At 32.8% G+C, this 15,785-nt stretch overlaps 1 protein-coding gene across 1 annotated transcript in view; it reads left to right on the plus strand.

Moving 5' to 3' along the window:
- LOC123693054 (A disintegrin and metalloproteinase with thrombospondin motifs 3-like) overlaps positions 1-14,439 on the plus strand; it is a 60,095-nt gene extending 45,656 nt beyond the window's left edge. Inside the window, exons 11-17 of the mRNA XM_045637980.1 lie at positions 823-931; positions 2,011-2,375; positions 4,746-4,843; positions 8,983-9,099; positions 12,786-12,890; positions 13,225-13,363; positions 13,868-14,439. Coding sequence (XP_045493936.1) covers positions 823-931; positions 2,011-2,375; positions 4,746-4,843; positions 8,983-9,099; positions 12,786-12,890; positions 13,225-13,363; positions 13,868-14,122 — 1,188 coding nt within the window. The 3' untranslated portion in view covers positions 14,123-14,439. The remainder of the gene's footprint in view (positions 1-822; positions 932-2,010; positions 2,376-4,745; positions 4,844-8,982; positions 9,100-12,785; positions 12,891-13,224; positions 13,364-13,867) is intronic.
- The last annotated feature ends 1,346 nt before the right edge of the window (positions 14,440-15,785 follow it).

Below are 15,785 nucleotides of genomic sequence, written 5' to 3' on the forward strand. Positions count from 1 at the left end.
AAATTGTAGATCATCTAATTATCCATAAAAAATGTTAAATACATTTTTTTCTAGGAGCCTCCGTTTCTATGAAAAACCTGTTTGTTTATTCATTGATCTCAAAAAAAATGTTTCCAAACACCAATACGACAGGAAATTCTTAAATGTCATTTTAATTATGTTTTGCACAATTTTATTTAATTGCGACTGGTTGAAAATTTTGTTCGTGGTCGTCATTGTCGTTGGTAGGGTGACCGAATCCTTAGGCAAAACATCGTACGCTTATGTCAATTTCTATCGATAGCGTATTCTATTCCTTGGCGTTTTGACATTTGTCTCGGCGCTCTGGATAGTTTAGGCAATATGCTTAAACCTAATGGACGTTGTCAAGGCTTTATTCAAAATTAAATTTATCTTGGTGATGGAAAATCTGGACCTGTATTAAGCACGACAAATTTATATTGTCATTCATTAAATTATATTTGAGTTTAACTACGTTATACATACAAATGCAATTTGATTCTTTATTGAATGCCGTTTTTATATTTATATATTTTCCGTTAAAATATTTTCTTAATTCATTACGTAAGTAGGGATAAATAAATTCTGGGAGTATAAAGAAGAGAAAACCATTTTGTCTAAATTGCAAATATTTAGTTTATAATTCACTCTAGCCTACTCGCTAGCCACGCACATCTGTGTCATATGTTAATTATTCTAAATTAACAATGACACTTTATATATTTAAATCAAAGTAATTCTTTACTCATAGAAGTCTATTTATAATTTAACTAACAACATATCAACACAACACATAAAAATATAAAAATGTCGGTCCATCAGGGCACATGTGTGAAGGGACAATGCAACGCCACCGACCCGGCTTGCAACTGGTGCCCAGATGGTTACTGTAACAATAACACGCATATTTATATGCGCCAGCTTGGGAAAGGTAAGGATATTATATTTTCATTTTTAGTTGTTTTTACACGCTTTATATTAGCTTCATCTGTATGTTTGTTTGTAACCGACTTCTTTGGGCGCGATTTTGACCCACTTTAAACGGCCAGATTTCGTTCAAACTTTGTAGATTTATTGAGGACCGATGACAATACACTAATTTGATAAAATTTTCTATTTTTTAGTTCGGTTTTCTATAAAAAGCGTGTTTTTTAGTTTTTTTAAACTATTATTATTTATTGAAATGCTTAAAAATCATATAATTGTAATTGTATATTTATTCAAGAATATAATTAAGGCAAAGTAACATTTTAATGCTGTCAGATAATGTAAGTAAGTTATATATATTTACAACCTATTTATTTATTGTACTTTGAAATGTTCTTTCTTACATGCAAATTTAAGGTCATTGATAGATAATATAGTACAGCTATATCCACAAAAGTACATCAAATTAATATTTTCTTGATAAACGTACAAAACTTTTTTTATTCTTTTTTTTTATTTCTTTTATTATTTCTTTTTTTTATTTGCATATAATTGTCACTAATATTAATTTATCTAATTAGGAATAATTCCAAAAACCATAAAGGGAACTTACAAATGGTTTCCCACATTTAGGAAACTGGGGTCCTAATTACCAACTTTTGGTGAATGAGATTAATTACGAAAATTAACTTTGACCATTTGTGACGATAATTTGTTTTTAAGTAATATGAATGATGCAAACAATTCTATGATTGTATTTATAGAAGAAATTTTAAATATCTACAAACCACTTTATATAACCAGCCTTCCCAATTACCTATAAAAAACTAGCCTCATATAAATCGCCTAATAAAAGGTCGTCAAAAAATGTCCGAGCAGCGTTGTATAATACAAAATCATTCTATATAATTCTTATTCAAATTAGCACCTTATTTCGTAACCTTCAAAGTGTTCAAACCTTATTAGATAACTCTGCTTAATCTTTGCAGGCAGAGTTTTGCTTCGGACACTTTTTGAGCGCACTTGTGAATCTAGTAATTTACTGTACGATTGTAAATCACCTTTATTTAAATTCCACATTAGGTTGGACCCGCCTTACAGTAATACCACATGAAGCGAACAAACTATCCATCCACATAGCTACCCCCGTTGCCCTAAACATAGCAATACGAGAACGACGCCGAGACAGACCCATCCTAGAACTAAGCAAACACGCAAAACGTATAGATATAGAAAGCAAACAGGACAAATATCTCAAATACGATCCGAATGTACCACAGAATTTACAAATTATAGAAGTTGATAGTAATGTGATAGATATTAAGGAAGATAAATATGCGTATGAGGGGGAAGTGATTGCTGCGGGGGGTTTGGTGAAGTGGAAGCAAACTGATTCTGATGTGTTTATTACTTCGGATTCCAGGTTACACACGGATTTGATGATTATGGTAAGTAATGTGTTTTAGAATTGTAGATTGTAATGTATCGTAGATTTTGGTACATTAGTTTGATGATTCCTTTTAAGAATCTAGATATAGAAGTAAGAAACTTAAAACGTAGTAGTTGACATAAAAAACTTAATTTCAGATATCATCAAGGAAGTCTTGATTCATGCAAATTGGTTCAGTAGTTTAGGCGTGATTGAGTAACAGACAGACAGACAGAGTTACTTTCGCATTTATAATATTAGTATGGATTAAGAGCTGCACATTCATAATGCCTCTTAGGATATTAAAGGGATTACAAAAATCCACTCGCAAAGTGTCAGCGAGTCGCTGTATGAAGATCCCTCATCACGCGATCCCTTACATGATACATTATTCACACTTTCCATTCAAGTCAAGCTAAATTTGATTTTACATTGTATTTTTTGTACAAATATCACATTTCCACAGCGGTTATGTGTTAATAACATAGAATGTAATAATTTAACACAATTTCCAGAGTTGCTTTTCGCAATTTTTTGCAATAAATATGGTGAAGGTTGCCTGGCAGAGATGGCTTAGAGCCATAAGGCCGCCATTTGTACATTTTGAATGGTTTTGTTGTACTTTTATTTTATAAGACTGTTGTACAATAAAGAGTAAATAAATAAATAAATAAACGTATTTGAATACGAATTCCAACAAATTTGTCATGGAAAATGTGTAAAAAGTAAAACATTATGAAGAAAATTTCCAGTAACCTTTGCTTGCGGTGACATACTTAAAATAGACACACTAATGATTATTCCTTATTAAATTTCGAAATCATAATTTATAGAATCCGTAATCTGTAAAAATCATTTGTACATATTAACTCAATGGTAAAAATACACATTTGATAAATAATTAAATACACTAAAAACTTCTGCAAAATTCTCGAAATCATCTAACTGAATCGCATGCACTGTCCATACGAAACATTCTGGAATTTTCCAGCAAATTCTAAACGAAAAACGAGCTTTGAACTATATTATTGTTTGAACTGTATTTTGTTATTTGCTCTCAAATACGTCATGCATTACAGACATTTACAAAGGCACATGTTAGACTATTTCATCTCTCGGGAAATTTGTTGGTTGGTTTATTATAAAAAATATTCAACAAAGGATGTTATTATGATCTAGTTAGGGTTGTCAACTGCTGTTATTATTGTATAATATTGTTACATTATCATTAGATAATGTTTATTTTAATTGAAATAGAGAGTGCAGTCTATCTTTCTCTCTTTTCGCTTATAGTCCATACTAATATTATAAATGCGAAAGTAACTCTGTCTGTCTGTCTGTTACTCAATCACGCCTTACCTACTGAACCAATTTGCATGAAATTTGGTATTGAGATTGATATGATACCAGAGAAAGGACATAGGATAGGTTTTATCCCGGAAATCCTACGGGAACGGGTTTTTCTTTGAAAACGCGGGCTAATGGCTGGTTCACACTTTGATTAGTGCGAGTGCAGGTGATGAGTAGTACTACGTGTGGACAGCGACTGTTTAGTGCGAGTGTTTAGTAGGCTGTGTAGTAAAGTGAATAGAAGCGTGTTCTATTTTTTTGCGAGTGGACTGCGAGTAGCCACGTCCCGCGCGCCCTCCCTTCCCCCTCACTCGCAGTGTGCCTGCCTAAACACGTCTGGACACGAGTGTTTAGTGTTTAGTGTTTAGCGTAGTGTGTAGCGTCGCGAATTGCACCATTGACCTGCACTCCCACTAATCACCTGCACTCGCAGTTGAATTGGACACTACTCGCACTACACACCTGCACTCGCACTAATCACCTGCACTCACACTAATCAAAGTGTGAACCAGCCATAAGCCGCGGGCGGAGAGCTAGTTGATTACATACAAACCCTTATAACAAACGTTGGCAACCATAGAATCGCCTCTTGTATAAAGCTCGCTCTTAATTATTCACAAACACTTTCCACTGAACTGAAGTTAATTGCGGAGTTTTTAATGTCACGATGCTTTTTACGTTGTTTATGTTACGCCACGTTTAGCTTTTCCAAGTTTATTTTGAAGCTTTGTTTTGTTAATTACATTATATAGAAAACAGTATGTATAAATTCCAAGGTTTATATGCTGGACGTGATTTTGGTCTTTTACCTAAAAGCCCTATTATGCAAAAATAATAATACGTATTGCTCCATTGTGAAACTAATTAAACAAAGATTGTTAAATTAATGTATTTGATACCATACGTGTGTTAGGTATATTAACTGTGATGTTAAAATTATGACACAATACTTTCAAAATCTGTGTTTAATAATCTAATTTCATTTACAAATTAGCAAGATTTTAAAGGATAACATTAATTAAAAATTCACATGTTTTAGGCAATACCAGAGACACCAATATCGAATGAAATATTAGCAGTAGAAGTTTCAGTGAACTACAGCACGCCGGCTTCGCGAACTAGGCCCATGGAATATAGGTAATGTATTTAATTTTTATAAATATTTCTAGTTGAATTTAGATATTCATTTACTTAATATTTATCACCAATTAATTTGATATTTGATATTGTATATAAAAAAACGTCAACTTTGATTATCCGACGGGTACAATATGGGGGTCTTCAGGCGTAGAGTGATCAGGTACCTTCTAGGGAAGCGCGTTCCATCTTAGCCCACACATCAGGCATCATCAGATTGTGGTCAAGCGCTTCCCTATTCCCCATAAAAAAAAATCTTGTACTATCTAAAAACTCAATCATTTATACTTACATTCAATTAGACTTCGTCTAGAAGCACTTTTGAAATCGTAGAGCGTAAATAATTTGGGTTTAATTAATATTTATTAATCGATCTAAACTCACCTTTGTGATTTCGAAATTTTACGTTAATTAACTAAGTCTGCTACTAACTTAAGTCTGGGTAGATCCAACACATGAACTATTAAACGATTAACATAATGTAGTATAATGAATGACCTTCCTAAACACAAGTTGTTTTATTAAGTTTATTGTATTGAGATCGATGTGTTAAAAAATGGCTAGAATGTTCTGGACACTTTTTCTTATAATAGTGAAAAAGCAAAAGTACTTACTATTTTCTAGACTAAACGGAAATTGTCACAAAGCTAGAATTCTTTGGAAGGCTGCGGCGACATTTGAAAGGTTTCGTTGTAGAAGACCTTTACAGAATAAAATAAAGAACGTACTTTCTAAAATTAACTAGAACTCAGCGTATTGTGTTTGTTTGAAATAATTGTATTTCCAATTCTGATAAACACTGAAAATATAATTCTCGGAACATTTGTAACTAGCTTACCACCCGCGGCTTCGCCCGCTTTGTCTAAAACCTAATAAATTATATACTAAACCTCTTGAATCACTCCATCTATTAAAAAAAAACACATAAAATCCGTTGCGTAGTTTTAGAGATTTAAGCATACAAAGGGACATAGGGACAGAGAAAGCGACTTTGTTTTATACTATGTAGTGATAGCGAAGCAGGAAGAATGATGCGATATTTTGATATCGGTTACTTATCAACTTTGCAAAACGAAAGTTGATTTTTTAAGGATTTCTATACATGATATGTGATTTTACTTTTTTCCGCTATCTATCATTGATTATATTGTGAAAGAATTATCGTTAAAACAAATTCAAAATAAAACAATCTTTCTCTTTGCGTTGATAGCGATGAGCATTTGTATATATCTCTTTGAATAAAACTTAACGAACGAACAATTTAATAGCATACCATTAAATCTGTGACAACGGTTAAATAAGTGCCGAGCAATATAAATTAATTCACATCGACTAACATAATGTGAAGCGACTCGGAATTTCCTACTTTTCCTTATCCCGGTATAGCTTGCTTATTTATGATTTGAATGAATATTTATGCCGAACATTGTCCTCCTTTTTATTAAAGGTAATTTCTTTCAATTTTGATCAAAATTTTGAATCTGCTTTAAAATTTATTGAGCTACTTTAATGAGCTTTAAAATGATGTTACAAGATGTTTGTGACATGAGTATTTATTTGTTGGGTTAGTTATTACGTATAATATTAAATTTTCTTTTAATATTTTTTTTTTCATTCCTGCAATCGTTCCTATCACAAAAAATATTCAATTTTGCACAATTATACGCATGATGTCATCAAGTGTTTAGAATAACAAAGAACAACTAAGCAGTTCTATTTAAAGCTTCTATTTACTATTTGTAAACAAGTCGCGTTTAACAAGTCCTTTGCATACTATCTCGTACAACGTCGATACATTTAACTTAAAGAAAACTAACTTCACAAAGAAACTACCTTCGAAGCGACGTAGGAATTTATAATTGAAAGAAAACTAAGTTTGTGACGTCACTCCGTGCCGAAGTTTCCTCGCTCGGTATTTTTGTATGAAACTTTAACATGAGTGTTTATTGAACAGCTCTTTAGATTTATGTTTGCACTAAAAGTCTTGGTAACCTAATTTTATACGACAAAAACATAGGTAGTTTGAACAAACAACAACTTTGGTATGTTTACTGTTTAGTACATCTATCTCAGGAATTTAGGATTTTATAAAATAATATATTATCAAATAATACTTATATTGGCTTGAAAAATTATTCATTTTACACGTTAAATAAATTCATAATAATATGTGAAAAACTAAAAGCTCCTCGTAAATTGTGACTCGTGAAAATGAAACTACGTTTATCCCTCGTCACATATCAGGCCAAAAACAAGTAATACATCAAATATTTAGTTTCACACTTGTTGTTTTACTTTCATAACTAGCGATCCGCGTTTATACGTTACACAGAAAAAGTAATACCAGTTAAAGAGAAATATATTTCCCAACTTTTCCATCAACATTTTTTCTTTGAAATAAGTAGAAGTAATAAAAAAATAAAGTGTTCTGTAATACACCTTTTTTCTTTTTCTCAATATACAAAATAGATATTTTTTTAACCTACAAAAGATTAACGAACAGAAAAGCCATAAAACAAATTTCATAAAAACAAGAAGTTGTTTAATTTTATTGAAAGATAAAAATCATAATTAAAAATTTAATTTCATAAATAATAAACACGTCAGCTTTGGAATCCTAAATCAACAATTTCAAAATTGTGTCAAGGTGCTTACGATTTCTGCGTGGAATTGCTCAAAGTATGTGCTTCAATAAAACTTGAGAAACAATCAGTATGGCTTCATAGTTCGTTATGAAGACCTATGTAATTTGATATACCTTCAGATGGATAATTATTTTGCTATGATTTATATTTACGCTGTTAAACTTTTACGTGAAGTTACTGCGTTATTATATAATTTTACCTACGTTATTTGAATTTTATTTGCTTAAATTATAATAATAATAATGATTTTATTCCTTCCTTTATTTAGAGTAGGTAGCGTAAGATTAGATTATTTCAACGTTTCATATATTAACAACAAAATATCTTCCTAATTTACATGTAATTAAAATTGATACCTAAAACAAATTGCATCAAGGCCCGATTGAATTCACAAATCCCCCGGGACACAATTTACGAACCAATGAAGAATGACATGTGACATTAGAGCGCAGTGAAACAGAATAATACGTCGACGCATAGGTACTGTATTTTATGTAGAGTAGGCATAATTTAGTTTGACCATACATAAAACTGGGATAAAACACCGCTTTTTTTTATGTAAAACCTTATTTTACCGCTCTGATTTGAGAATATATTAAGAACTTCACGTAGGGAAGTATGAGGTAAATAATTTTTTTTTGCACGCGCTATTTGATGGACAAGTTAAATATTTAATTTTATATTTTCTAAAATCTATTGGAAATTGAAACAACGTAACCTTTATAGCCTGAGAATACTCAATACATAATATGTGTAATATATAATTTTTACAGTTAGAATTATTAAATGAATTATTATATAAACAGCGGTTCAATTAATATCTCTCACAAAATTAAAAGCATCATCATCCTTGTTACAAAGTACTTATAAAATAACAGGTGCCACCAATCTAGAAGATCGATCCAAGCACAGACACTCGCCCAAGGGATTTAAGACGTCTGTCTAATTCAACTGCAAAGCGATAACATACTATAGCCCCGAGCGTCTATGACAACGTGATAATCTTCTCATCGCGATCCAATTTACTCGAAATCTCTACATCGAATTTATTTCACTATTTTGTATAGTAACTACTGCGGGAGCGGAGGTTCGTGAACAGTTTTCTTGAGATGGCATTACTTATGATACTTAATGTTTAGAATTTTTTTCTTCTCCTGTGTTATGTATAGGTAGCGTTTAGCTACTATTATGTATTCTGTGGTATAGGTTTTAATATAATGTATGTAGCTTACTTATAAAAGGTTCATCATCTATTTTAATTGGTAAAGTGAGCAAGAAAACTAATGCATTGAATTTCCGGCAGATCGGAGCATAAATATTGTTTTTTGTTGAATTACACTAGGCTAGCCGTTGCTCCGGAATGGCAAAATGACGCGGATTCGTATCCAACCTGACCAACTATCATTATTAGTCACTTAAATTTTTTTCTACAGGTTTATCTAGATTTATTGTGTATGCATTGGCTTCTATTTGATTTAATTATGTTTCTTCTAGATGGTCCACGGAAAGAGGGCCGTGTTCAGTATCTTGCGGTGGCGGGGTACGCATGGTGCGGCCGCGATGTGCACGTGAACACTGCACCCCGCGGTATGAGCGTTGCAATACACACAGGTATGTCTATACTTATTTATGAATATTAACATAATTGAAAATTTTTCTTTCTTTCAGTCGGGTTTGAAGAGAAAATAAATATCTGGGATAAAAAATTCGATAAAGTAAGATAATCCCCTTTGCTTGCTCTGAAATAAAAAGTACGTAAGTTTAGGTTAGTAAATAAAACATTTTTTTTTATTTATTGACAACTCAAGCTACAGTCACCTGGAAGTATTTTTTCAATACAAGAATTTAGCGTCAAGTATTTATTTTTACTGCATACTTAAACTATAGATACAAATAACTTAACTATATATTTCAAAATAAAACAACGTAAACACAGGCACATCCACATTCAGAACACACGATTACCTGAAAAGGTCACGACTACCTGAAGACATTACGCTCAGTGCATATTGTTGAAATGCTGGCCAATTTAAATGTACTCGTGTATTATCTTCATGTTATTCAATATAACGTAGAATAAATACAGCGGAATGTTTTCAACTTTAATATATTTATAGTTTTAATATGATAAGCGGAAAATATACAAATGTTTATGATTGTGTGCTGTGTTATACGCTTTTATTAAGGAAAATGTATTTTATTGTAAAGATTAATACTTGTTTATCATTTTCATTAAATAAACCTGTTTCGAATGTATTACAGAGCATTGCTTAATCTGTACTAATAATATAAAGTTGAAAAGTTTGTTTGTTTGAATGCGCCTAATCTCAGGAAGTATTTGTCAGATTTGAAAAATTCATTTTCAATTCGCCCATTCATCGAGCAAGGCTATAATATATCATCAGGCTAGGACCAACAGGAGCGGAACCACGCGGGTAAAACCGCGGAGCGCAGCTAGTTAACAATAATGTTTCTCAAATATTTATTAAAAAGGCCGTTTTTGCCTCTTCTGTACGTTCTTTCATATTATATTCCCATAACACCTTAATTATCATTACGTACATTGTAATTCATAGAAAGACCATTAAATATCAAAGAAGTCACTAAGCCCTACCTATTTAACAGTAAACACAGGATGTATTATGGTCGAGTGCTTCGGATCCGACTCAAAGGACCTAAATAAATAATGGCCGATATCTGCGGGCGTTCAGAATACGTTATGTACAATACTCTTTATGTGGATAGGGAAAGATGTTAAAGTACCTATGTTATATTATATTTTTAAAACACTGTCAGAAATGAAGGTGAATAAATTATTGTATTTTTTTCTGACCCCGTCGGTGCCAATAATAATGGAAATTAGAAGCCAATAAGAATTGACTTCCACGGGAGTAAGGATTTATCTACTACATACCTATACTGATATTATAAAGATGAGGAGTTTGCTTGTATGATTGAACGCGCCAATCTCAGGAACCGCGGGTCCGTTTTGGAAAATTATTCTTAGACCAATAGGAGCGGAGCTATGCGGGTAAAAAGGCGTGGCACAGCACTAAAATAACATTTTTGCTATTTGTTGTTTGTTAATAAATTACAATTAATTATTTGTTATGTGTTCATAATTTTTACTATAAAATTATGAACATATTGATAACATATGAACAAAACAACTGATTTGTTAAGTTAGTTGAAGCTATATTTTCAACATTCAGCACAAAGTTATATTTCAACTTTTTACAAGATTTTATTTCCGCATTTCTACAGACGGTTGAATTCTGACACGTGTTAGCGAGAATGAAATTGCAGTTCGAAGGTTGCTCTTACGGAAATATCGTATCCATTTTAAATTATATATTTGACCTCTTTGATGACCTGATTTTTCCAGTGACTATCACTTTGAGCCACGGACGTAGGTTCGACTGTTTTTTTTCTGTATATTAGTTACTTTGATGGTGTTAATTATTTATCCAAAATTATACGTAAATTAAATTATTAACATTAAAGGAATAAACGTTATGTCAAAATCGATTCGTACATATTTTAATATTTGAGAAAAAAAACAACAAATAACTGACTAAAAAATGCTTGAAACACAAGAACAATTTCCATAAAATGATTTGAAGATACTGAAAAAATAAAGAGCAATTTCGTTCAACACTATTTTATATTTACGATCTAAATAAAGTCTTACCCACAGCGACATTATTACTATTTCTGTGCTTCAACAGCTATCCAAACGAAGCAGAATCCCTCAAAATATACAATTTGTTAAATGTTAAACCTTCAATATCCTCAGACGAGACGTGAAATCACGTTTTAGTTCAGCTGTGAACGGCCAAGAAGATTCACTCACTACTTTGTAGATTAGTATTTAGTGGTAGTTAATTAACCGAAATCCTCACTATAAAGATTTCAAAATTTATTGATATCAGAAAAAGTACCACTATCTACATTTACGTAAGTAATTCTAAAATCCGTGGAGTTGTCCAGTAACTATTGCTAGGTCTAGTAAATATTTCAAAAACTTTTTTTTATACCTATCAGAGCAAGCAAAAGAGGAAGTGGCTACCTAATGTTAAGTGGTCACCACTAGCCATAAACATTTATAACACTGGTCACAGTTTACAGGTGCTTCAAGAACAATCTCAATCTATACTAATATTATAAAGCTGATGAGTTTGTTTGTTTGAACGCGCTAATCTCAGGAACTAACTGGTCCGTTTTGAAAAATTCTTTCGGTGTTAGATAGCCCATTTATCGAGGAAGGCTATAGGCTATATATCATCACGCTAAGAACAGAAGCGGAGCCAAGCAGGTGAAACCGCGGAGCGCAGCTAGTAACAAAATATACAATTTGATAAATCAACCTTCAATATGAGACGAGACGTGAAATCACGTAAGTTCATTAGCCGTCGGTCAAGCCGATATAGTTCGGTTATATGACGTGACATTCCGATCGAGTTACTCTGACGATATTACGTAGAATGCAATTTGAGTATGTTACGTGGTGGATTAGTTATGTGCATCGTGTGGGTATTATTTATGGCGAAAGGATAGATGGTACATGAATTGGTTGGATTTGTTTATTGTGTAGTTTTTCGTAATGTTTAACAATTTAATTGAATTTGATGAAATGCACAATTTGATTGTAATAGACATTCATATATTTTATTTAATAGAAACCATCTCTTACGATCATACTTTATTTGTGTTGTTGTTTATTGAGGCATATTTATTGGCCATCTATGGTATCAATGATATTATAAACCTTACAGCCATCATTCAAATAGCTATGCGATTAACGTTCGATACAATTTGCCTGAATGCAAACAAATTTATGTGACAAGTAAAACAATTATGCTGAAATCATTTTAAATCTCAATTGATATACAATTCTGTAATATGTTTTATGTGGCTCATTACTGTGGCTCATTTAAAAAGTTCGAAAGAAAATAGTTCTTTTTTTGTTATTATTTATTTATTTTATTTTATTTCTTAACTGTATAATAATATGTAAGTGCTTATAATTTAATTGTTTACGGTAGTACGTGTTTACTCAATAATTGTGTATTATGTTCTAACTACTAGGACCTACCTATACAGTGACTATTCCACGCGGACGAAGTAGCGGGCACAGCTAGTTATTTAATATTAAGCATGATAATATATTAAAACCTTTATTTTACCTTCAACACCAGTTTAGAAAATTTAGTACAGTAATTTGTTCTGGGCTGATATTTTGGAGTGTAGACAAATTCGCTGAATTTATATTATTTTTATATAAATTTTACTTATAGTTGTTCATTCAAATGGGAGGGAGGGGAGTGGGAGAGTTGCAGCGCCACGTGTGGAGAAGACGGCGTACAAGAGAGACAACTTTTCTGCGTTCCTGCTAACGTTAGGTATGTACCACTAAATAGACAGTTTTAGTGTACTAAGATCAAATGAATGGATTTAGACATTTTTTTTTCTATTTAATAAATTGTGAACTGAACTCTGAACTTTGCTACTCGCACAACTTTAACGTTTAAGGTTATGGCTACCATAGACTCAATGCCCAATTTAGCGGAATGCAAAAGCACCCGCTATGCGAAGCTTAGATGCGAAGCTATAGATATAAACATAACAGAGGAATTTGTCACTGATCCTTCGAGCCGGATAAACAACATCTATATTTTTTCTTCCTCTTATATCCACTATACTAACTTTATGCTCGTAACATGTATCCTCCTCAAGTATCTCCTCCCGCCGCGAGCTGATAGCGCGCAGCGTGTCCCCCGCGCTGTGCCCGGGCGCGGGCGGCGCGCCGGCTCGCACGCAGCCCTGCAACCGCTTGCCCTGCCCGGTTTACTGGCAGGAGCTGCCGTGGACACAGGTCAGATTACAGATACCGTATATTATCCTACTAATATTATAAATGCGAAAGTTTGTATGAATGTATGGATGTTTGTTACTCTTTCACGTAATAACTACTGAACCGATTACAATGAAATTTAGCACACATATAGAGGGTAACTTGGATTATCACATAGGATAGTTTTTATCCCGGAAATCCCACGGGAACGGGAACTATACGGGTTTTCTTTTGCCAACGGGGGCGAAGCCGCGGGCGGAAATCTAGTAATAAATATTTTTGGTGTGAAATAGCTTTTTTGGATGATAAACTTTTATTCATTTTTTGCAGCTTGACGATTTGTAACTTGACTTTTTTGGGCATACTTTTTATATTTTGAGAAAATAAGGTTTCAGGAAACTTATGTATACAAGAAAAAGTTTCAAGAACGGTTTTTAACGTTCTTGAGACAACGTCAAATACTTAATTCAAAAACCAGTCGTAACTCTTTTAAGTATCCAATATACTTATATGACATTTTCACAGTGTTCAACAAGCTGTGGGCGGGGGGTATCCTACAGACCACTTATGTGTCCCGCGGCAGAACACCTCTGCGGACCCAAACCACGTGAGCGTCGTCGTCGTTGCCGTCTTAGACGATGTACCATACGCGCCTGTCCAGCTAAAGACGACACCCAATATTGTGACCTGTTTACTAGAGAACAACTTGCGAGGAACTGCGCTGTACCACCCTTTAGAAAGTATTGCTGTAATGCGTGTAAAACTGTCGAACGGAATTAAATAAATAAATAAAAAATATGAAAAATATTAAGGCAATCAAAACAAATTGTGTCAAAATTACCATTTATTTATAAAATACTGCAATTTACAAAATAAACTTGGCAATTATCAATATAGTCCACTCAAAAAGTACTAGGGCAGCATAACCCCGCGGCCGTCTGCGACTGTGTACTACACGGGCCTGTGCCACTACTGATGACACTCCGTACCACTGACCTGTTCACTAGGGAAAAATTGGCAAGGGAACGGGAACGTGGAACGGAATTAGACAAAATAAATAATGAAAAATATAGGTATGTGCAATCAAAACAAAAGGAAATAATTATTAGGGATGTAACGATACCGATACCGATACCGATATATCGGCCGATATAATCGGCAAGCCGATATATCGGTATCGCCGATATTAAAACAACCGATACCGATATCAAACAATTCAAAAAACCGCGCCCAATGAACGATGCGGGAGGCCGCCCGCGCGTGCGCACTTTGTTTTCTGAAAAAACTCTACCAATAGTAAACTTTTATTAGATACTGATTGTATGTGTATAACTTAAAGTTTAACTGACTTTGTAAAATAAATAGTTTTGTTGTTTTTTGATTTGGCATTTTTATTTAAAAGAATACGATTAACAGTTGAGTCTCTGTTAAATGTTGGTAACTTTTTATGCATAATTCACTATTTATTTTTCTACCAAGCCATCGATATCGGTATCGGTATCGGTATCGCCGATACATGATTACAAATATCGGTATCGGTATCGTATCGGCAAAATCATGTATCGTTACATCCCTAATAATTATACACTTACAAAATAAACATAGTTATCAGATATCACTATAGTTACAGAGTACCAGGATATCATAACCCCGCTGGCGCCCATTCCGTGTCTCATGACACGCAGTAGTTCGACTTGCGCAAGTTGATCGCAAGGGAACCACGACAAAATCGTGAAACAAATTCTATACTGAATTTAAAGCAAATATATTGTTATGAATTCAGTATCAATACAAAATTAGAAATTGTTAGATGAATTGATTCGTATATTCAATGTTATGTCCCGTATTGATATGAGCAATTAATGTATACCAAAGTAATTTGCTACATATACCAATAAATGATTCCAATTTCCTTTCATCTTTATTAGCTTTCATATTATTATTTAACGACTTTTCCTTTGAAACCCACTGCTATACAATCTTATAGTTGCAAAAGAAAATAGAGATCAGTTATAAGTTTTTTAGGTATACTACATAAGGATTTTTTATTGTAAAGTATGCAACAATGCCTAAGAATAATTATAAATCAATTATCACGTAAGAAATATTTTTTTAATTTGTTCTGGGTATAATAGGTTAATCGTGAACACGAGGTTTCTCATAATACCATTTCTTTTAGCGAAAAAGTCGTGTTTTAATTACATTTAAAAAATGACGAAGACACCTGGAAGTAAAAATAATTTATAAAAAGAACTTGTGCTTTTGCAATTATCCTAATGCACCCTGTCAAGCTAAATACTCCATAAGCTGCCATTTGCCAACTATACTTAATTATTGTACTTTAATTAACGAAGTTTCCTTTCATGTAACCTGTGAAAAACACGATTTAAAACAACTAATTTTATACACAAAAAATATTTAAAACTGTTCGCATTTAAGAAAA

This window comes from Colias croceus, chromosome 7 (assembly GCF_905220415.1).
Source record: "Colias croceus chromosome 7, ilColCroc2.1".
NCBI lineage: Eukaryota > Metazoa > Arthropoda > Insecta > Lepidoptera > Pieridae > Colias > Colias croceus.